At 41.3% G+C, this 22,464-nt stretch overlaps 1 protein-coding gene across 1 annotated transcript in view; it reads right to left on the reverse strand.

The window, feature by feature from the left end:
• The window catches only part of LOC108713430 (CUGBP Elav-like family member 5), a 74,360-nt gene extending 63,491 nt beyond the window's left edge, over positions 1–10,869 (reverse strand). The window contains exon 1 of the mRNA XM_018256990.2: positions 10,562–10,869. Coding sequence (XP_018112479.1) covers positions 10,562–10,823 — 262 coding nt within the window. The 5' untranslated portion in view covers positions 10,824–10,869. The remainder of the gene's footprint in view (positions 1–10,561) is intronic.
• Between the last annotated feature and the right edge of the window lie 11,595 nt (positions 10,870–22,464).

The raw sequence follows: 22,464 nt of genomic DNA on the forward strand, positions 1-22,464 counted from the left end.
GCATTCATTTGAGTTTTTACATAAATAAGCAAACATTCGAGTTGTGAATTTATTTCAAGTAGAAAAACTTCAAAAACTTGACCTTTGATTAATAACCCTCTTAATGTGTACGCCCAGCTTTAAACAATAAAAATTGCTCTCACATTATGGAGTGCAAAGAGTTGTGGATATTTATGTATGCAGCACTGCTCACTACTAAAATGCATCTTATATCCCCTGGTACACCTCTGCCTTTCTCTTTATTTATTAATTTCTCTTTACATGCAAGACAGAATTTTAGGTATAGTGCTCAAAATTAAATAAATCATTTATCCAAATAACCCAGGTCTCGAGCATTCTGGATAACAGATTCTGTACCTCTATTGTTTTCTTGTAGTTTACTGAAAATGACTATGCTGAAACAATATGGCCTTTCCCACTCATTTCCAAATTCAAATACAAACAATTGTAAATGCAACATAACATAGTGTTTTACAAGGCCAGCATATGTTTTAGGTTTCCCTTGTATGGAGATATTAAAAGTCAACAAAGAATAACTACAAATATCAGTATGTAAATATCATAATTATTTGCTGGTCTAGTTAATGGTGTGATTTTTACCTGCAATTCGTTAAAAGGGCAGTGAGGGGTGTTGGTAGAGAGGTGGTAAATGAGGAGGTTTTATCTGCTGTCCAATTCAATACTTCAGTTTCCATGAAAAGGGGATTTTTTTCCCCTGCAATCTTGCTTTTCATTTTCCATTAGGAAATTGGCTTTATTCTGGCACATGTGTTACACTAAGAGGCTGAATGTAACATTGTTTAAGGTAAATGATTATGTAATTTACCATAATGCAAATTTGTATGGTGTATGGTTTGATCTTCTTTCACTGGCATAAATAGTAACGTCAAAAGCAAATTTCATAGATTAAAGTGGACATGCACTGATTTTTTCTACGGTTATTTTGTTTAAAAGGCTAATAATATTTGATATGCTGTTTTTAAACAATGGCTAGCTAACAAATCAATAATTACAAACACCTTTTTTTTTTTAAATAGGTCCACCCTTAACAATAAAGTGTTGAGAGACTTATCCCCTGGAATCAAATAGTTAAAATAGATGCTGTGTGGAAATAGATATATATTACATGAAATTCTTTTATAAGCATCTGTCGAATTCCAAAAGATAGCTGATAAAAAGATGATACCCTACAACCCAAATATTCTGCCCACCGTTCTGTGCTATGAAAGGATAAATCAGGGGGCAGGGGTGGGAAAAAAGGATCCCCCCCCCGCTCTCTTTATCACAAGCATCTTCATTACATGGAAAGGATATGTTACCATGGAAACGACTGAAATACCATCTCCTCCAGGTAACAAAAAAACAAAACAATTAAATGGGAAAAAAATTGGGAACAAAAAAAAGTAACACCATCCCCCTTCCCACAGGCATCTCATTTACCCTTTCCTTTCTATATGGGAAGATAAAAATTGAATGTGTGTATATGTGTGTGCGCTATGCATAGTTTCAGAGCTACAAACACAAGGGGGATTTCCCTTACAGCTATAAGCCAGCTGGGGACCTGAGAGAAGGGGAGGGGGGAATAGATAAAGAGAAACACTGGGTTTTAGGGACAGAGGGATAAAAGGAGGGAGGAATGGTGAGACAAAAAAAGCAACAGAGAGATGGAGGAAAACAAACAGAAAACTGAGTGAGGAATGATGGGCATAAAGAGTAGGAAGTAAATATATAGAATTGGGGGGGAGACAGTGGTGGGGAGGGAAAAGACAGCACACACACATAGAAACACATACATAGGCAGTCATATATACTCTTAGTAATTATCTATACATTGAAAGGGAGAATGAAAGACGTAGGGGATGAAATACCCAAAATTAGAGACGGAGAGTTGGAGAAGGCAGAAAAAGATAAGCAGAAAATGGCAAGATAATAAAAAAGAGATAGAGGAAAATAAAGGTAGAGCCCCAAGACAAAGGACAGCAGAAGCCTGGCAAAAGTGATAAAACCAGTGAATTTATGAGAACCCAGTAACTTTTTTATTTTCACATTTTCTAAAGCTTTCCCTATACACACCCCAGGTCCCATGCATACTGGATAACAGGTCCAATATGTATTCCAATTGGGTGATGCTGACTTCGTATTGCTTGGTTTACCCCATGGTAATAAAAACAAAAGTCCAATCGCATCTGTTGCATATCTGCACCACAAGAGTGGGACTTCTTGTAGTTTTTATTCCACTTGCCCACTGCTGATTATTGTGGGAAACATTACTAAAAACATGGCAGACATTTGTGCCCATCATCTTTCCTATAAATTCTAAATGCTCACATAAATCCCTGCCTATACACTACAAGTAAACTGAGCTCTAAATACTTTATTATTTGCCATACACCTCCTTACTGCTGACCATATTGATAACTTGATCTTCACCACTCTGGCTTACCTTCAATTTTTTCTACATTTTTCCCAGAATACTCAGATTTTTAAGTATTAATTATTCTGCCCAAGAAACCTTATTGATTTACATATTTGTGTTTGCTTACAGATACAGTAGTTGCCATACTGTTCAATGTCAGAACAACTACTTAAATCTCCTCCATACATAAGTGAAACAGTGGCCTCACTTCATCAGGTTGTCATAAAAATCACAGAATGCATTTGGAGGCATTCTCTCACTCTCACATAAGTGTAGCCATAATTTAACTCTATAGTCTTCAAAATGGACTTATGATCATTTGATCAGCACTATGTCCTTTTAAAGACTGTAGTATTTTATTACAGAAGACGTTTTATTGTTCTGAAATCCCCTGCTCTATTTAATTGTAACATTCCTCCCCATGAAACCAGGAACCTGATTCAATTACTCCCTGCTGTTCCATTCCACTCCCATATTTCCTAGAATTTACTGACCTAAAACAGAGATTGTCCTCTTTCCTTACTATTTAAGAGAATGGATTCCAGTTCCCAAAACCACATCTAGCGCTCCAGTATCAGTACACCTAAACTATATACGGTCATTTCTTTTTTAATTAAGTCTTGCAGGCAGGTGCACAGAAAGAGATTTCTCCATTCCATTTTACTTAAATTTTATATTTTCTGTACATGAGTAAAGTATAGATTGGACAAAAATAAACTTTTCATGCCAATGTGTAGTTGCAAAAGAGGCCCATGGACAGTGGCACTTCAAATTCTGTTCCAATCCCTCCCCTTCTTGTCCCAAACCCAAAACCACCCTTTAACCAAAACACCACTGTGTTATAGCTCCTTTATACCATATATATAAGATTCTGCACTAGCTGCCTCTCAGTTAAGTTTTATTGCTGAGTAAATGATCCAGTTCTTTGTGCCTATCAAAATCCTGTGTCACCTCTAGCTACACCACACACCAGAGATGTTATGTCAAAGCCACATTTTCATGACCACATAATCCGTATTTCTGACTGGAAGAGGATTTCAGACACCCCAACACACCTCTGTTCTTGTCTGTGGGCAAACATACTAATACGAAAAGCTCTGAATTACGGGAAGGTTATATCCCATAGACTATATTTTAATCAAATAATTCACATTGTTAAAAATTATTTATTTTGCTTCTGTATTGATGAAACAGTACCTTGTACTTGATCCCAACTAAGATATATTTAATCTGTATTACAGGCAAAACAATCCTATTCTTTGATGATTTTTTAGTAGACATAAGGTGTCAGTGTCGGACTGGGGGTCCTGGGCCCACTGGGACTGTTACCTCGGGGGCCCCCACAAAGGGTTGGACTGGGGCCCACCTAAAGACCTTAGACCAGAGGCCTACTCTTAGTACTATTATTCTTCCTCTTCCTCATATTATAATCTATTAATCCATCTATTTATCCTCTTTGTTCTTGTAGAAATTGGTAATGACCATGAAATAGGCCAAATGTTTAAAAGCAGGAGGGCCCACTGACACCTTGGTCCACCAGGAGTTTTCTTGGTATCCCGGTGGGCCAGTCCGACACTGTAAGGTGTGGTGATCCAAATTACAAAAACATCCCAGCAGAAAACCACAGGCCCCAAGGATTCTGGAAAACAGGTCCCATACCTGTACTGATTCCTACACAGAAGTCTACTACACTTTACTTTGAATCAAGCTACTTTTTGTATAAAAAATAGTCTGCTATATTTTACTAAGCTGCTTTGCCCCATATAAACTCCAATTATTTCTATGTTGCATTTTTGTATTATGTATCACACATTTAGCGGCTCCATACTTGCAACTTATTCTGTTTTAGAAAATTAACCAAGGTTTGTCACTTTCTTTGATTTTTATCTCTAAATTATCTTCATCCAAATATTCACAGCCACTCCAACATTCCTTTTACATTGCTTTATCTCTAATTTATCATCATCCAAATATTCATATCCACCGTAACATCTTTTTTCTGATGCTTTATTTTTTGTCTTTCTTTCTTTCTCTCTCTCTCTCTCTAAGCACACTCTTGCAACACCCTGCATTCTACCTGTCATGAGCCTTTCTGTTCTTTTCCACATTATACTGGCCTTTGTGCCATCTGATCTGCTGAAAAATGTTTCCCAATTCTCTACACTTACAGAAAGGTGAAAAGGAAATGAGATGCTGACTGGGTTAAATTCACTAAATCTAGAAAAGAATAAATAGAATGCACTGACATGAACACGTCTGTCTCCCAGTTTCATGCCCAGCGCTACTCTGACAGGATTAATGCTCACAGGGCCACTGCTGAAAATTTCTCAAGGTATACAAGATTCAAAATCTGGGCATTATACTCTTAGAAAAATGGAAAATTGGGGCAGAGAATCCAGGAATATATATAGTAAAAAGATGGTGGAAGATACCCAAGAAAATACAAAGTGGGTTAAATAGAAGTGGGAGGGCAAATGTGAGTGGGTGAGCTTTACAGTAAAAAAAGCAGAAGGGCAGTGGAGAGAGAGGATAAATATTTGAAAATGAACAGCATGTATGGTAGAAAGAACTGGAGATTTAGAAATGTAATGAGAAACAAAGAAACAAGCTGGAAAAATAATCAGTGCAGGACAGTACAAATATGTTGCCATTATATGAACCCTTTGATTAGGGATTTGATTAGGGATTTGGCTATTGACCTCATCATTTTTTGAATGACATCTTGTAACCTCCATTTATTTAAATTTGATACACTGTCTATCAGCAGGGCCGGCCTTAGGCCAATTGGACCAATTGGGCCCAATTGGGCCCCGCACCTCTGGGGGGCCCCGCACCACAGGGCAGCACAGATAATATTTCCCTCAGCACATGATGCTGCCTGGCCTGCCCCCAACTTTTAGAGTCCAGCCCATCCCCAAATCCATAGGTCTAGCCTGCCCCCAACTCTCATAGGCCCAGCTTTCCTCCAACCTTGATAGGCCCTGCCTGCCCCCAATCCAACCAAGCCTGCTCCCAAGCTGAATCGGCCCAGCCCCAAACTAATTGGCCCAGTCCACTCTCCTATTTCCTCCCTCTCTCTCTTACCCTGTGTGCCCCTATTATGTTACCTTGTCTGCCCCTTTCCTTTCTATTTTGTGCCTATATGCCCTTATTTTCCTAAATACTTGGTGTGTCAGTAGCCAGCAACACTTTGTCTAGGGGCCCCGCCAACATGGTCCCAATTGGGCCCCACATTTGATAGGACCAGCCCTGTCTATCAGCATAAGTGAGAAATGTCTGAAAAATAGTGTAAAATATGTAAGAGTGAGAAATATTGTTGAGTGTACATTTTACAATTAAAACCTATTACACAGTCCCATTAAACATAGACAATGAACAACTTCTGGAAGGTAGAAACAAAAATTCCCTTTTTTACTCCACTTTCTCAGAAAAGCTTTTAGGTTGGTGTGATAAAAGAAAGCGTGCATTTAAAGTGGGGAAGCCACAGGTTGGAGATCCCATTTTATGTGTGTAGAACTATGAAGCAATACAGTAGATGAAGGAGAAGATGGTATATGGGAGCAGAAAAGAAGAGAAAGGCAAAATACATAAGAATAAGCAGGACAGAAGAATTGGGGCCAGTGGGGGATTAAGATAACACCTGGGGATGGATGGATGGTTCCAGATAAATGGATCAATAGATGGACTGACAGTTCAGTTCAGAGTAATTACATTGTATTAATTTAGGCAGCTTATTCCACAGTGGACCTTCGCAGGAAATTTCCTGACAAGTAACTATTTTATTATTCTGTTATCACACCCATATAGTTTTAAAACCAATTAAAATGTGTACAGTTATACAAAGAACTTAAAACTTTCATCAGCCCAAATGATATGAAAAATGCTGATTGTTGGTACATCCTTCTTTGTACATAATAAAAATGAAAACTCAAATTTAAAGGGTCAACATCAGATGTTGAGAAGTTGACTTACATGATGCTTTAAAGCCCCACCACCACATACACATTATTTAGATGTATATGACTAAAACTAACACACTCAACTCAACTAAACTTCTGGTTTAAAATGGCATTCTTTAGAAAGGAATTAAATAAAATAAATAAGAAACTGAAAAAAGAACCAACAAATGAATAAGTATCTATATAATAATCAGGTATAGATTTATTCAAGTATAACGAGAAGAAGAGATGTTCTTGTTAAATGTCAGTTTCTGATGGGGAAAAAGTCCATGCAACCCTATATATAACTATAATGATTCTCTTCTTGATAATTGGAATTATTACTAGTACCTGCCTGCCAATAATAATTCGTACATATAATATGGATTGGAGAAGATGCAAGAAGTGTAATGGATTTAATTAGAGACTAAGGATTTCAGATGATGTTTAAAGAGATTCAAAGAGGGTTGAGATTTAAAGAAGGAATACAAAATAATTGGAGCAGTAGAGGGTGAAGAGTAGAGTACAGAAAAGAGTAAATATAATGAGCGATGGAAAAGCTTGTGTGGGAGGAGAGGTGAGGGGAGGGTGAGATGCCAGCATACATAAGAAAGGATGGATACAGAAAGGTAGACAAGAAATGGAAAAAAACAAAAACACTAATAAACCTGGAAGAGCACAGGATGTGACAAAATTATGAGAATGGTCAGGGGCAAGGAAAGAATATAGAGTGAAAAGAAAGAGATGCAGTATGAAGGGTGCTTAGGGTGGGAAGTGCAAAAGGCACCCAAAAGTAAATGAACCAACTAAACAAAAAATGACTAAACAAAATATGAGCCATGGAAGGAACATGCGGTGATGCTAAACTGATGAAAGAAAATAGATGCAGCTATAAATATTGAAAAAATGTAAGGTTTGCAGCAGGAAGCTAGAAAAATTCGCTGAAAATGGCACTAGAATGTAAGATAACCTGAAAATAATACATTAAGAGTAATGTAGAAAAGCAAGATATACATAAAACAAGAAAAAACTTGAGTATACAGAGGGTAGAGACCTGCATGGGTCTGTTTTTGCAGACCTACTCCCAGTCTATACGCAATTACCCCCTACCCAGACCCATTTACTTACTTTGTTTTCCCTATCCTGGTACACCTGCCGTGCCCCCCGGCATAAAGTACGGTAATGTCATGTGACGGCCTGTTTTTTGGAAGACTAAAGTAAATTTTCTTTTTCCTACCACCCTAATAGACATCTACAACCTGCAGCTATAGAGTGCCCACAAACTACCTGCATGGTCTGGGCATGAGAGATATTCTGACTGCTTTGAGGGTATTCCACAGTTACCCGCTGCAGGACTCTAATAGAGAGGAGTTGTGTGTAGAAACTAAGAGCATTGTGAGCATTGGGTCAGAGAGATCATTCTACTTCGAAAATATTTCAAACCCCAATTTATTTGTCAGGATTCTGAATTTTGTGAAAAATTACATAGTTAATGATTTAAGAGAAGATTTACTAATGGAGCCAAAAGTAAAATATTTTAATTTAGAAGAACTAATACGAGCTAATACAAGTGGGAATGTATATTTACTGAGAGTAATAAGTGATAAGATGTTAGCAGTTCATAAGTGAATGAGATGGGATACTCTAATGAATATTATAGGATGAATTAATTAAAAAAAAGATGGTGCATTTAGTAAGTGAGTAATAAAGTAAAATAATAAGAGGCGCCTGAATATTATAAATACTACAAAAAGTCATTGCAATACATGAGAAGGCATAGCCAGTGACAGGAGGTGACAGTATTTTATAAGAGAGGATGGAATAATATACTTTGGTAAGCGGAAATGTTGAATAAATTCTGCATGTGTGAAAGTAAGTATAAAGTAAGACAGAATAGTAAAAATGCAGATTTTTTAAGTGTGCTACAGGTGATTGAAAAAAAAGACAAAAATACAGAGAATATAAAATGATGGAACATAAGAATATTATGCAAGAGTAAAAAGGGGCATTCAGTTTCATACATTAGTACGGGTGCAGTATATTATTTGGGAATGGGTTAGACAGCATGGGAATTGTACATCAGTGTGAACAATTAGACAAGAAATCTGTGTGTTAGACCATGGAGACTGATTTCTTTAAGTCAATAATCGTGTGCTGGGTCTGGAATATGAGAACATGTAGAAGATAAAAGAATGCTAAAACTGCCATTCAAACAAAATGGGTGAGTAGGTTCTGGAGAGGGCTGAGTAAATTAAAATGGGTAGAATGTGGTAGAGCAGGCAACAGACAAGAGAGTAGCTCGGCTGAGTAATTGTGACATGGCATTAACAAGGAAGAATGCACAGAATATTAGAAGAATGGTGTGATGGGTCCTAGATGAGTGTATGTATGTATGTATGTATTTATATTCTTATTAATATAGCGCTACTTATGTTTGAAGCAAAACAGTAAATTAATAGAACAAACAGGGGGTAATTACAATTATAGATACAAATACAGAGTACAATGCTAACTACACATAGATACAATGAACGGTTGCATTAAAGATTATCCAGAGCTAAGTGTCAAGGAGACAAAAGCATGGAGGCCCCTGCCCAGTTGAGCTTGCAATCTAAGTGCTGGTATGTTCTAACATAGGTTATAGGTGGAGGTGGCAAGCATAAGATTAGATAGATAGATAGATGAGAATAGTAGGTGACATGGGTTAGAATGCCCTACTACCCTTATATGTGCTATTAATTGATAAGTGCATAAAATGAAAGCTGGACATGGTGCTAAAGAATTGACTAGGTACCTACTTATAGTGTGTAGGCTGAGGGATGAAGTCTCTATAGAAGAAAACAATTAGGTACACTTGATGTAGAGAGAACAGTGATGTAACTAAAAATGTATGGTACCACCAACAAAATCCTTTTGGGCCCCCTTAGGGATCATTAGGAAGAAGATACGTTTTGGACACGTATTAAAACTGACCCACTGGGTTCTTTATTCACCTGCCCAGAACACATTTAACAGAACAGTTGCACCCAGCTCTGAACATGCCTTTGTGGGTAGGTGATTTTAAAGTAGGAAGTAGAAACTGGCAGACATTGTTGGGGGGAAGGAAAGGGAAGCTACAACTTACCTATTTTTTCCTCTTTAGAGAAATCATACCATGAGATTGCCTTTTGAAGGTGAGTGAATCAGTTTAGTACAAGGCTGTAGTGTCCAACAATGGTTGCTGTTGAGCTACAACAGCTGGAGGGCCACAAGTTGGAGCCCTGCCCAGTGCACAGTACTGATCACTGGGTGTGTAAGAGCTAGGAAGATTGCCATTTTGCGGGTGAGATAGAAATGATGGATTGGTACCCACTCCATTTTTTGCCCCCAGGACAACAAAGGGTGATGAATAATAATGTCAGAATATGCCCATATTCATCCTTGTTCATCCCGCTGTACTAATAAGTGGAAACAGTGTGCAAATCCATCGGCATAGAGAGAGAGAATGCTATACTGATGCAGGGAGGTAACTGCCCATACTTTTCCTACAAATGTTACAATCCAGAAGTAGAATTTTGTACTAAAACAATTAAGAAATGGGCTGGCACACCACTGCGCATGCCCCTGTACAGAAGAGAGTATGGGTACTAGGGGGTAATAGGCTGGATTCAATGCTGGCAATGTCCCATGTATAAGAGAGGGAATACTTGCAGATACTCAGCACTCACCTGTGGACATGACACTGCACAGGTAATGTAAATTATTGTACAGATAATATAAGGCGAGTGACTCACTTACCATTGCATGTAAAATAAATAATATTTTGCATGCTCCTGTACAAAAGAAAGGAGGGGGATGTAATGATGTGAGTGATAAAATGCTGCCACATACCCATGGGCAAGCCCCTGTAGAGGAGGAATGTTGTACTGATGGGTAACACACCAGTGAGCATGCACCTGTTCAGTAAAGAGACAATGTTTTATTGTTGCCATGGGGTTCTAGGTTTGCACGCACACACACACACTCCTACGGGAATGCCCCTGAACTGTATAGGGAGAATGCTGTGCTAGTGCCATGGGGTAGGTTATGGTTGGCACACACCAATGAGCATGTCCCTGAACAGCAGAGAAGGAATGTTACAGCTGCCATGTATATGATAATAGGAAGGCACCTGGGCATTGTATGCTGTTCCCGGGCATGCCAGTGTTTCAGTCTCCGTGCTACTCACCCTTGTGCATGCCTGTGTAGCGGTCTTTCAGCACCGTCAGCTCGTAGATCTTGCCGAACTGCTCGAACAAAGGCTTCAAGTCTTTCTCCTCCAGGTTACGAGGAATCTGCCCCACGAACAATTTGATGGCGTCCAGGTCCTTCATACTGTCTGATTGTTGAGCAGGGGGCTCGGGGCCGCTCATGGGGCAGGCTCGGGGCTGCTGCTGCTGCGGGGGATGCTGCTGCTGCCTCCTCGCCTCTCTCTCCGTCAGTCTGGCCATCTCCAGCCCCTCGGTAGGCTGGATCAGTCACACAGGCAGAGCTCTCAGCTGGAAACTGAGCTCCGGCAACAGCAGCACAGCGCAGCGTTGCACGTTGGCGCTCCCTGTTGGCAGCCTGAAGGAACTGCTGAATTCCCTCTTGAAGGAAGGGGGTATGAGGAGAAGAAAGGAGCTTGGCAAGATTCATGTCTGACTGCAATAGGTTAACATGACTTTTAGTGTCCGAGTTCTGTCATAAAATAAATCTATTTACCATCAATTATCTATCTATCCCAAGAAACTGCGCCCAGTGCTTAGCGCTTGTCTGTCTTTTTTGCCTTGAACAGGAAATATCTCATAGGAAATGCACGGAAACAACATTGCACAAACTATTATTGCATAATCTCACATCCTCAGTATCAAAATTCAGAAATTCTTTAAACAACCTGACACTTTTCGTGCCAAGAAACAATTTTTGGTCAGAGTGGTTCAGTGTATCCGTATTTCTATTTTCGAATTTTTATAAATATATCCCATCAGAGTAATATTTGATTTTATACTGGTTCAGTTCTGGACTGGAAGTTAAAATAGGCCCTGGCAATCCAAGTACAGAGAGGCCCAAACAGCCCCCTGTCAGCCCACTCCACAGTGACTGTCTATAGCAATTTACAGCAGCCCCTCTGGTATTTTGCAGAACCCACAGATTGCCAGTCCGGGCCTGTATTTCATGGCTGCTAAGGGTCGGACTGGGCCGGCGGGAGACCTGCGAAAAACCCGGTGGGCCCCCGCTCTTGTGGGCCCCGCCAGACCAGATCCGTTCTGTGTGCACCGGCCTGAAGAAGGGACAGAAGAACACCATGCGTGCAGGTGTGCACGTGGATGTACGCACAAAAAATGGCACAGGGGGGCCCAGAGGTGGCAGCTGCATTGGGCCTTGGGCAAGAGGAACACATTGTGCGCAGACGTGCTTGTGGACGTACGCGTATGCGCACACAGATGGCACAGGGAGGATGGGTGGAGGGGCCTTGGCCCCCCAGTCCGACCCTGGTTATACCTATGTGATTTTATGTAGTTATATAGGAGAGATAAAAAGATATGGGCTAATTAGAGTTCTTTATATTACTGATCAAATTGGGCTTACTAAAAGAGCTCATCCTTTATGAAATTTCTATACTGCTACATATGAAAATCATACATGTATGGCAGGTGGTGAGGACAGGGCTGGCCTGGGCGGTTTGACACTGAGCTCTGCACAAGTTGCAGATTGCAGCCAGAGCCTGGGTAGTCACACGCTATTGCCCTTCTGCCTGGGATCAAATTAAATAGCCTTTATGATTTTAAATCAGTCCTATAATACAGTATACAGTATAAATGGGTCAATGAATTGTGTCTTCATATTTTATTCAATTCATATTCACAGTGAATGATGAAAAACACAGGATGTAACTAATCATTTATTTGAAAAGTATCAGTTTCAAATGTATTACAAATACAATAAAGCATAAAACAGCATTAAAATGCTGAGGTCTTTACTGTTTTTTTCAGCAGTAGTAGGATAGTGAGAGAAGCACCTTCCAGAACTTGGTTCTTTTCACTGATGATATTTTCATGATCACAACCAATGAATCTGCCAGTCTTTATTATTTTTACTGTGGTACATTTCATGTATTTGTTATATGCCTGGTATGAAGCTGTTAACATTGTTGGCTTTTCTTAGCGCCATGTAAGACATATTTTCTTCTTTGGTATTTTTTCACTTCCTTCTTCATCAGGCAGTGCACTTTTCAGGCTCTTTTGCTTCTCGTCTCTTTCACCTGTGTTTTCTGAAATTTACATAAATAAATTGAAAAAAATAATAAAACATTTTATCTGGTTTCATAATGTTAAAAGGTACATTTTAAATATTACGGTTTAAGAAATAGTTAGGCAGGAACTGCTTGCAAAACTTTACAATCAAATGTCAATATATATGATTTGTTTAGTTATAAGAAATATAAAATGAATTTAAGTCATTACCTGAAACACAAGTTTGGCAAGTTGAATCATAAACCTTGCTGGCTGGCTAGTATTTGCCTGCTGCAAACTAGACATTGCCATAGGAATAAAAGATGGTGCTTTGATGTATGTCCTTTTTAGGACCTTTTCTTTAACTTCCATTTCTAATCTGTTTGGCACCCGTGTATTATCTCCTTGGTCATCCATTCTTGATGTCTGCAATAATTAAAACAATTCCCAACAGAATGAATAATAATTAATAGATACACTATATACTGTACATCAAACGCATTGGCTGTTGTTATAGATTTTTGTAGTTATTTCCAATGCATTTGCTGTTTGCTAAACAACTATAAGTGCTAATTATTTGAAAAACTTATCTTGAATAAGCGTGATCTGTCTAATGTAATCCTCTTTATGCCTTCTGGCTGGCTGTTTATTGGCTTGAACTTGCTGTAGTGAAAGTAGACGGTGTCTTCCTGGACGTAATATCAGGTAATGGCCTTTTAAGGGCCTTTCCTTTACTTTCCACCTTTTTGTCCTGTTCCAATATTTCCTCTCTTTTCAAATAGTTTTTTTGGGGAATTTGCTATGATAGAATAAATGTGTTAGTTACATAACATATCAGTACTCATAGCAACATTTTACACTAGTTCCTCAGCAAAATCTATACATTGATACAGCAACATCAATTAGAAATAACACCTTGATGAAAATAATAATGAATCCATAAAGCTCTGGATGAATAATAACCAAGTTAGTAATAACTTGCTAAATTACCTTGACCATAGGGTCTGACCCAAATCCTGCTGATTTGCTTATCACTGGCTTAGGAGAATTCAAAGTAGCTTGTGTGGAAGTAGCTGTTTCTCTTCTTTTCTGGTCATCATTGGATCTTTTAAGCAAACAATAATCAAAAATAAATAGTTTGGTCTCTTTTTACACACACACACACACACACACACACGAAGATCACATACCTGATATAGAATAACAGGTAGGCCTGCTGCCTCAACACTGTTGTCTTATCCACAAGAGACACAGATTGATCATTCATGTTGTACAATTTGCCATTAGGAGCCTGCAACAGATAAAGATAAATATCTTTATACCATAAAGATAAAATACAGGTGGTGCAAAAAGTTTAACACTTTCTGGTATTTGAAATTTCTAGCTATCAATTAACAGTAGAACTATACTGAATGAAATATCATTGTTTGGGTACAGAAACATTAATATTAAAAATCTGTTTTCTTACCTTCACATAACAGTAATAATGTCCACTGTCACAAGTATTCCCAGCATGAACAAGGACAGCATATAGTCTGTAGGTAATTGGCTCTCCATTCGGCTCCGAGGTATAAGGCCGAATATCAAAAATTCTGGATAGGCTACCATCTGCAATAAGTGGGCATAAAAGAAAACTATTTTTACTACTTCATGAGACTACTTTTACACTAAACTATATGTATAATGAGGTATTTGGCAATGTAATTACTGTTAGCGAAGAATACCTAACATATTTCCTTATTAATAAATATAAACTCTCTATAAAAATCAATGAATAAAAAATACTGAGAATAACAGAACCCATAAATGTAGAATCTGTATTGTCCTAAAAATGGAGTGATAATAATGTATGTTCTAACATGTTGGCAGACAAATTGTTTATGTGATGTCATATCATGTAGATCATGTATATATATATATATATCATTACATATCATTTACATCTGTAATCCCATCAGATAAAGCATGTTTGTATACACACTTAGTGGATAGGGATGTAGTGAACGTCGGAAAAAAAGTTCGCGAACATATTCGCGAACTTGCGTCAAAAAATGCGAACGGTTCGCGAACGTCGCGAGCCCCATAGACTTCAATGGGAAGGCGAATTTTAAAAGCTAGAAAAGACATTTCTGGCCAGAAAAATGATTTTAAAGTTGTTTAAAGGGTGCAACGACCTGGACAGTGGCATGCCAGAGGGGGATCAAGGGCAAAAATGTATCTGAAAAATACATTGTTGACACAGCGCTGCGTTTTGTGCTGTAAAGGGCAGAAATCACACTACATTTCTAAACTTGTGTAATAAACTGCTTTAAAACGTCCGGCGTCTACATGCCAATCAAGTCGTGTAAAGGTTACAGCCTGTTCACACGCAAAGACAAAACGCGGCGCTTACTGCAACGCAAAAAAACGCAAAGAGCTTTCATGAATGATACCGTCAAGTGAGCAAATAATAGTTTTTAATTACTAGTTGCTTGTCACCTCCAGGATGTTCGTCCTGTTGGTGGCAATATTTCTGTAGTGGTGTGTTTAGCAGTCACCGTGCTAGAAGCCCATGGAGCGCCCCTGGGACAGGTGAAGCGGAGAGGGGCATGACTGAGGGACGAGTAGGACAATAGGTGGTTCTTGAATGCTAGGCATTCTGGGGATTGTAGGAAAAAGGGAGGCAAGGAAGAAGGAGGGCCCTGGTCTTTAAATAGGGGTGAGAAAGGTGGGAAGAGTCAGCTTACTTTTAGGACAGCAAGGAGTACAGGGTTTCCCTCCCGCCCGCGCAACAGGGAAGGTGGGGGGATTATGTCGCAGCTTGGCGTAGTGGGGCTCCCCTACTGGGTAGCCAAAAGGGGGTGGTAGTGCCAAGGTGAGTTGGCCTGGGGCTAGGCCTAGGGGCAAGGAGGCACAGCAGGTATGAAAACAAGTCATGGTGGTCTAGCCTTAGGCTGGAGAACGGGTATGTGAACAGGAATACTGTTAAGTTATTGCAAGATATTGTTAAATGTTATATGCAGCCTTCAGCGGCTTGTAATTTTGCACATGTCAATTTGTTACTCTTTGTTACTCATTTGTTTTTATAATAATGATGGTTTGTTGGTAAATAATTTTACCAAGTTTTGAATAAGGTTATGGAATAAAACAAGCTGCGGCCTTTTCACCCAGTAAGTCTTATGGTTTGATTATTGGGGGGGGGTTAATAAAGTTTTGGGAACGACATCGAGTCATACTAAGTCATGTGCGCACGTGCACGGTCAGGCAGAGGTAATTCAATGTACAGTGAAGTGAACCAAAAAACACTGATTCTGCAGTGTGGGCCCAGTTTTGGTCTACTTTATTGATCACCTGCGGTGACCATAAAAGATGCGATTTTGCCACTGTTGCAGAACCCTGAAAAATTAGGCATGTGTACTTTCCTGAAAAATTATGTTTTTTTTGTCGCAGCCACTGAAGCACAGAGTCGAGAAAAAATATGCCATATGAATGCTAAAAATATAAAAAAAATTTGTCGCAGCCACTGAAGCACAGAGGCCAGAAAAAATATGCCATATAAATGCTGAAAATATGAATTTTTTTTGTCGCAGCCACTGAAGCACAGAGGCCAGAAAAAATATGCCATATAAATGCTGAAAATATGAATTTTTTTTGTCGCAGCCACTGAAGCACAGAGGCCAGAAAAAATATGCCATATAAATGCTGAAAATATGAATTTTTTTGTCGCAGCCACTGAAGCACAGAGGCCAGAAAAAATATGCCATATAAATGCTGAAAATATGAATTTTTTTTGGTCGCAGCCACTGAAGCACAGAGGCCAGAAAAAATATGCCATATAAATGCTGAAAATATGAATTTTTTTTGGTCGCAGCCACTGAAGCACAGAGGCCAGAAAAAATATGCCATATAAATGCTGAAAATATGAATTTTTTTTGGTCGCAGCCACTGAAGCACAGAGGCCAGAAAAAATATGCCATATGAATGCTGAAAATATGAATTTTTTTTGGTCGCAGCCACTGAAGCACAGAGGCCAGAAAAAATATGCCATATGAATGCTAAAAATATGATTTTTTTTTGTCGCAGCCACTGAAGCACAGAGGCCAGAAAAAATATGCCATATGAATGCTGAAAATATGATTTTTTTTTGTCGCAGCCACTGAAGCACAGAGGCCAGAAAAAATATGCCATATGAATGCTAAAAATATGAATTTTTTTGTCGCAGCCACTGAAGCACAGAGGCCAGAAAAAATATGCCATATAAATGCTGAAAATATGAATTTTTTTTGTCGCAGCCACTGAAGCACAGAGGCCAGAAAAACTCAGGATTTACCTGTCCAAAAAGTTTTGATTGAAATGAAACCAGTAGGGTTTGCACCCTAGTTTGTAACGGTGGCGGAGGGAGGAGGACGCTAAAGGACAGCTGTGTGTGGAGTCATGCGGCGTGCAGAGAAGGACAGCTGCATGGGGAGTCAGAACAAGTCTTCCGGCGTGCAGTAACCCTCCGAGATCCATGCCTCGTTCATTTTAATAAAGGTCAGGTAATCCACACTTTTGTGACCTAGGCGAGTTCTCTTCTCAGTTACAATCCTTCCTGCTGCACTGAAGGTCCTTTCTGAGAGGACACTTGAGGCGGGGCAAGACAAGAGGTTCATGGCAAATTGTGACAGCTCTGGCCACAGATCAAGCCTGCGCATCCAGTAGTCCAGGGGTTCATCGCTCCTCAGAGTGTCGATATCTGCAGTTAATGCCAGGTAGTCCGCTACCTGCCGGTCGAGGCGTTCTTTGAGGGTGGATCCCGAAGGGTTCTGGCGCTGCCTTGGACTGAAAAACCTTTGCATGTCTGACGTTACAGAGTGGCCAAAGTGCATTGTCCTTGCAGGTGCGCTCGTGGCAGGATTACTGGCACCTCTGCCCCTGGAATGTTGATGAGTTCCTGAAGTGACATCACCCTTAAAAGCATTGTACAACATGTTTTGCAGGCTGGTTTGTAAATGCAGCATCCTTTCGGACTTGTGGTACGTTGGTAACATTTCTCCCACTTTATGCTTGTACCGAGGGTCTAGTAGCGTTGCGACCCAGTACAGGTCCTTCTCCTTAAGCCTCTTGATACGGGGGTCCTTCAACAGGCATGACAGCATGAAAGACCCCATTATCACAAGGTTGGATGCAGAGGTATCCATCTCCGCTTTCTCGTTATCAAGGACTATATCATCCACGGTCTCCTCCCCCCAGCCACGTACAAGACCAGGGGTCCCCAAAAGGTCACCACAAGCCCCCTGGGAAGCCTGCTCCTGTTGGTCCTCCTCCTCCACAAAGCCACCTTCCTCCTCTGACTCCACTTCTGACACCTCTCCCTGCATTGCAGCAGGTGCCTGGGCTCGTTCTGGTGATTCCGACCAGAAATCGTGCGCTTCCTGCTCCTCGTCACGCTGGTCTACAGCCTCATCTGTCACTCGTCGCACGGCACGCTCCAGGAAGAAAGCAAAGGGTATTAGGTCGCTGATGGTGCCTTCGGTGCGACTGACCATGTTTGTAACCTCTTCAAAAGGGCGCATGAGCCTGCAGGCATCGCGCATAAGCACCCAGTAACGGGGGAAAAAAATCCCCAGCTCTGCAGATCCAGTCCTACCACCCAGTTCAAACAGGTATTCATTGACGGCTCTTTGTTGTTGCAGCAGACGTTCCAACATGAGGAGCGTTGAATTCCAGCGAGTCTGGCTGTCGCAAATTAAACGCCTGACTGGCATGTTGTACCGCTGCTGAATGTCAGCAAGGCATGCCATGGCTGTGTAGGAACGTCTGAAATGGGCCGACACCTTCCTGGACTGCCTGAGAATGTCCTGGAATCCTGGGTACTTCGAGACAAAACGTTGGACTATTAAATTCAGAACATGTTCCATGCAGGGCACATGTGTTAAATTGCCCAGTCTCAGTGCTGCCAACAGATTGCTTCCGTTGTCACACACCACTTTTCCGATCTTCAGTTGGTGTGGGGTCAGCCACCGATCGGCCTGTGACTGCAGAGATGACAGGAGTACAGATCCGGTATGGTTTCTGCTTTCCAGGCACGTCATCCCCAAGACAGCATGACAACGGCGTACCTGGCACGTCGAATAGCCTAGGGGGAGCTGGGGGTGCACAGGTGTGGAGGAGGAGGACCCAGCAGCAGAGGAGGAGGAAGCAGAGGAAGAAGACGAGGTAGAGAGCGAAGGAGGAGTAGAGGTGGTGGTAGAACCGCGTGCAATCCGTGGCGGTGACACCAACTCCACTGTTGTTGTTGAGCCACGCATTCCCTGCTTCCCAGCCATAAGCAAGTTCACCCAGTGGGCAGTGTAGGTGACATACCTGCCCTGACCACGCTTGGAGGACCATGCGTCAGTAGTCATATGGACCTTTGCCCCAACACTAAGTGACAGAGATGCGGTGACTTGGCTCTGCACATGGTGGTACAGGTGTGGTATTCCCTTCTTGGAGAAAAAAATGCGGCTGGGTACCTTCCACTGCGGTGTCCCAATTGCTACAAATTTGCGGAAGGCCTCAGAGTCCACCAGCTGGTATGGTAAAAGCTGGCGGGCTAAGAGTGCAGACAAGCCAGCTGTCAGACGCCGGGCAAGGGGGTGACTCGCAGACATTAGCTTCTTACGCTCAAACATGGCCCTCACAGAAACTTGGCTGGGGGCAGATGACTGGGAACTGGTGGTCAAGGTGGAAGGCGGAGTGGAGGGTGGTTCAGACGGGTCAAGGACAGCAGAGGTAGAGCAGTAAGATGCTGGACCAGAAGGAGGGTGGCTTTTAGTTTGTCTGCTGCCTTTGAGGTGTTGCTCCCATAGTGCTTTGTGCTTGCCGTTCATGTGCCTTCGCATAGAAGTTGTACCTATGTGGGTGTTGGGCTTCCCAAGACTCAGTTTCTGACTGCACTCATTGCAAATTACAACGCTTTTGTCAGAGGCACACACATTAAAAAAATCCCACACTGCTGAGCTTTTTGAAGCTGGCAATCTGGCGGTAACAGTAGAAGTTGGCGGCAATGGCGGGTGTGTTGGCCGGCTGACCACAGGTGCCGATACATGTTGTTGCCCTACTGTTCCCTGTGAGCTGTGCTCCCTGCTTCTTCTAAGTCTTATTCTCCTCCTGCCTCTCTGACTCTCCGTCTCTCCATCTGAACTATCCTCCTCTTGCTCTCTTCTACTGGGCACCCACAAAACATCAATCTCCTCATCATCATTCTCCTCAGATGCATCAATTTCTTCTAACAGCTCACAGAAGGAAGCAGCAGCGGGGACCTCCTCATCACTCATTATGTCCATCTCTGTTGTGTTGTCTGCCAGAATTATATCTGGTGTAACGTCCTCATCTCCTTCATCTTCTTCTGCCAATAATGGTTGCGCATCACTCAGTTCAAGAAACTCATGTGTAAATAACTCCTCTGACTCCAGTGAAGAAGGGGCGCCGGTGGTGGAGGAAGTGTTACGTGGGGTGCCCATAGCAGAGGAGGATGAGGATGTTGTGGCAAAGTTAGAAACGGTAGAGGATGGGGTGTGCTGTGTAAGCCAGTCAACTACCTCTTCAGCATTTTGGGAGTTCAGGGTAATTGCCTTTGTAAAACTGGGCAATTTCCTAGGGCCACAGGATAGCATAGCAGCACGGCCCCTAGTGCCTCTGCGTGGCGGCCTGCCTTTGCCTGGCATTTTTTTTAAAACAACAACAACAACTCAGGTGGTGTTTCTGGAGACGGTATTATTATTGATATTTAGACAGAATGTGAACAAGCTCACACAGCTAGGCGGCAGTTGTTTGAAGAACACACTGGGCAAACAATGTCTGCAAGGTCAACGTATACACTACAGCAGTGGATACGGAATATATTATTGCTGCTTGGAAAATGTCACTCAGGTGGTGTTTCTGGAGACGGTATTATTATTGATATTTAGACAGAATGTGAACAAGCTCACACAGCTAGGCGGCAGTTGTTTGAAGAACACACTGGGCAAACAATGTCTGCAAGGTCAACGTATACACTACAGCAGTGGATACGGAATATATTATTGCTGCTTGAAAAACGTCACTCAGGTGGTGTTTCTGGAGACGGTATCATTATTGATATTTAGACAGAATGTGAAAAAGCTCACACAGCTAGGCGGCAGTTGTTTGAAGAACACACTGGGCAAACAATGTCTGCAAGGTCAACGTATACACTACAGCAGTGGATACGGCATATATTATTGCTGCTTGGAAAACGTCACTCAGGTGGTGTTTCTGGAGACGGTATTATTATTGATATTTAGACAGAATGTGAACAAGCTCACACAGCTAGGCGGCAGTTGTTTGAAGAACACACTGGGCAAACAATGTCTGCAAGATCAACGTATACACTACAGCAGTGGATACGGAATATATTATTGCTGCTTGGAAAACGTCACTCAGGTGGTGTTTCTGGAGACGGTATTATTATTGATATTTAGACAGAATGTGAACAAGCTCACACAGCTAGGTGGCAGTTGTTTGAAGAACACACTGGGCAAACAATGTCTGCAAGGTCAACGTATACACTACAGCAGTGGATACGGAATATATTATTGCTGCTTGAAAAACGTCACTCAGGTGGTGTTTCTGGAGACGGTATCATTATTGATATTTAGACAGAATGTGAAAAAGCTCACACAGCTAGGCGGCAGTTGTTTGAAGAACACACTGGGCAAACAATGTCTGCAAGGTCAACGTATACACTACAGCAGTGGATACGGAATATATTATTGCTGCTTGGAAAACGTCACTCAGGTGGTGTTTCTGGAGACGGTATTATTATTGATATTTAGACAGAATGTGAAAAAGCTCACACAGCTAGGCGGCAGTTGTTTGAAGAACACACTGGGCAAACAATGTCTGCAAGGTCAACGTATACACTACAGCAGTGGATACGGAATATATTATTGCTGCTTGAAAAACGTCACTCAGGTGATGTTTCTGGAGACGGTATTATTATTGATATTTAGACAGAATGTGAAAAAGCTCACACAGCTAGGCGGCAGTTGTTTGAAGAACACACTGGGCAAACAATGTCTGCAAGGTCAACGTATACACTACAGCAGTGGATACGGAATATATTATTGCTGCTTGGAAAACGTCACTCAGGTGGTGTTTCTGGAGACGGTATTATTATTGATATTTAGACAGAATGTGAACAAGCTCACACAGCTAGGTGGCAGTTGTTTGAAGAACACACTGGGCAAACAATGCCTGCAAGTGCACTACTATTGGTGCACTACTATGAAGAACAGCAAACAGCACTGGACACGTTAAAGAACAGTAAGATAAGTAAAATTAAAAAAAAAATATATATATATTAAAAAAAAAAATTACTCTGGTTGGTGCTGAACTACTAGGAGCAGCACACCAGTCCCACTCCCCAACACAGCTAGACTAATAGCACTGGGCTCTTATAGTAGCAAAGTAAAAAAACAAAAAAGAAAATAAAAGCAGTCCTTACAAGGACTATTGGGTTACAGGCAGCAGTCAGCAGATGAGAGATCAGCAGCAGGACAGCTGCCCACAGCAGCTACATACAGAGCACTGCAGTAGAAGGTAGATTACTAGCCAGCAAAGCTACCTAACCTAAAATGTCCCTCAAATCCCTGCAGAGTTCTGTCCCTACAATACAGAGCAGTATCAAGTAGATTACTAGCCAGAAAAGTTACTATCAACTGTCCCTCAAATCACTAACAGCTCTCTCCCTACACTAGCTCTTCCAAGCACACACAGGCAGAATGAAAAAACGCTGCAGGGCTTCAGTTTATATATGGAAGGGGAGTGGTCCAGGGGGTGTGGGGGTGGTCCAGGAGGGAGAGCTTCCTGATTGGCTTCCATGTATCTGCTGGTCTGGGGTGAGAGGTCAAAAATA

This window comes from Xenopus laevis, chromosome 1L (genome assembly GCF_017654675.1).
Source record: "Xenopus laevis strain J_2021 chromosome 1L, Xenopus_laevis_v10.1, whole genome shotgun sequence".
In the NCBI taxonomy this organism is placed as follows: domain Eukaryota; kingdom Metazoa; phylum Chordata; class Amphibia; order Anura; family Pipidae; genus Xenopus; species Xenopus laevis.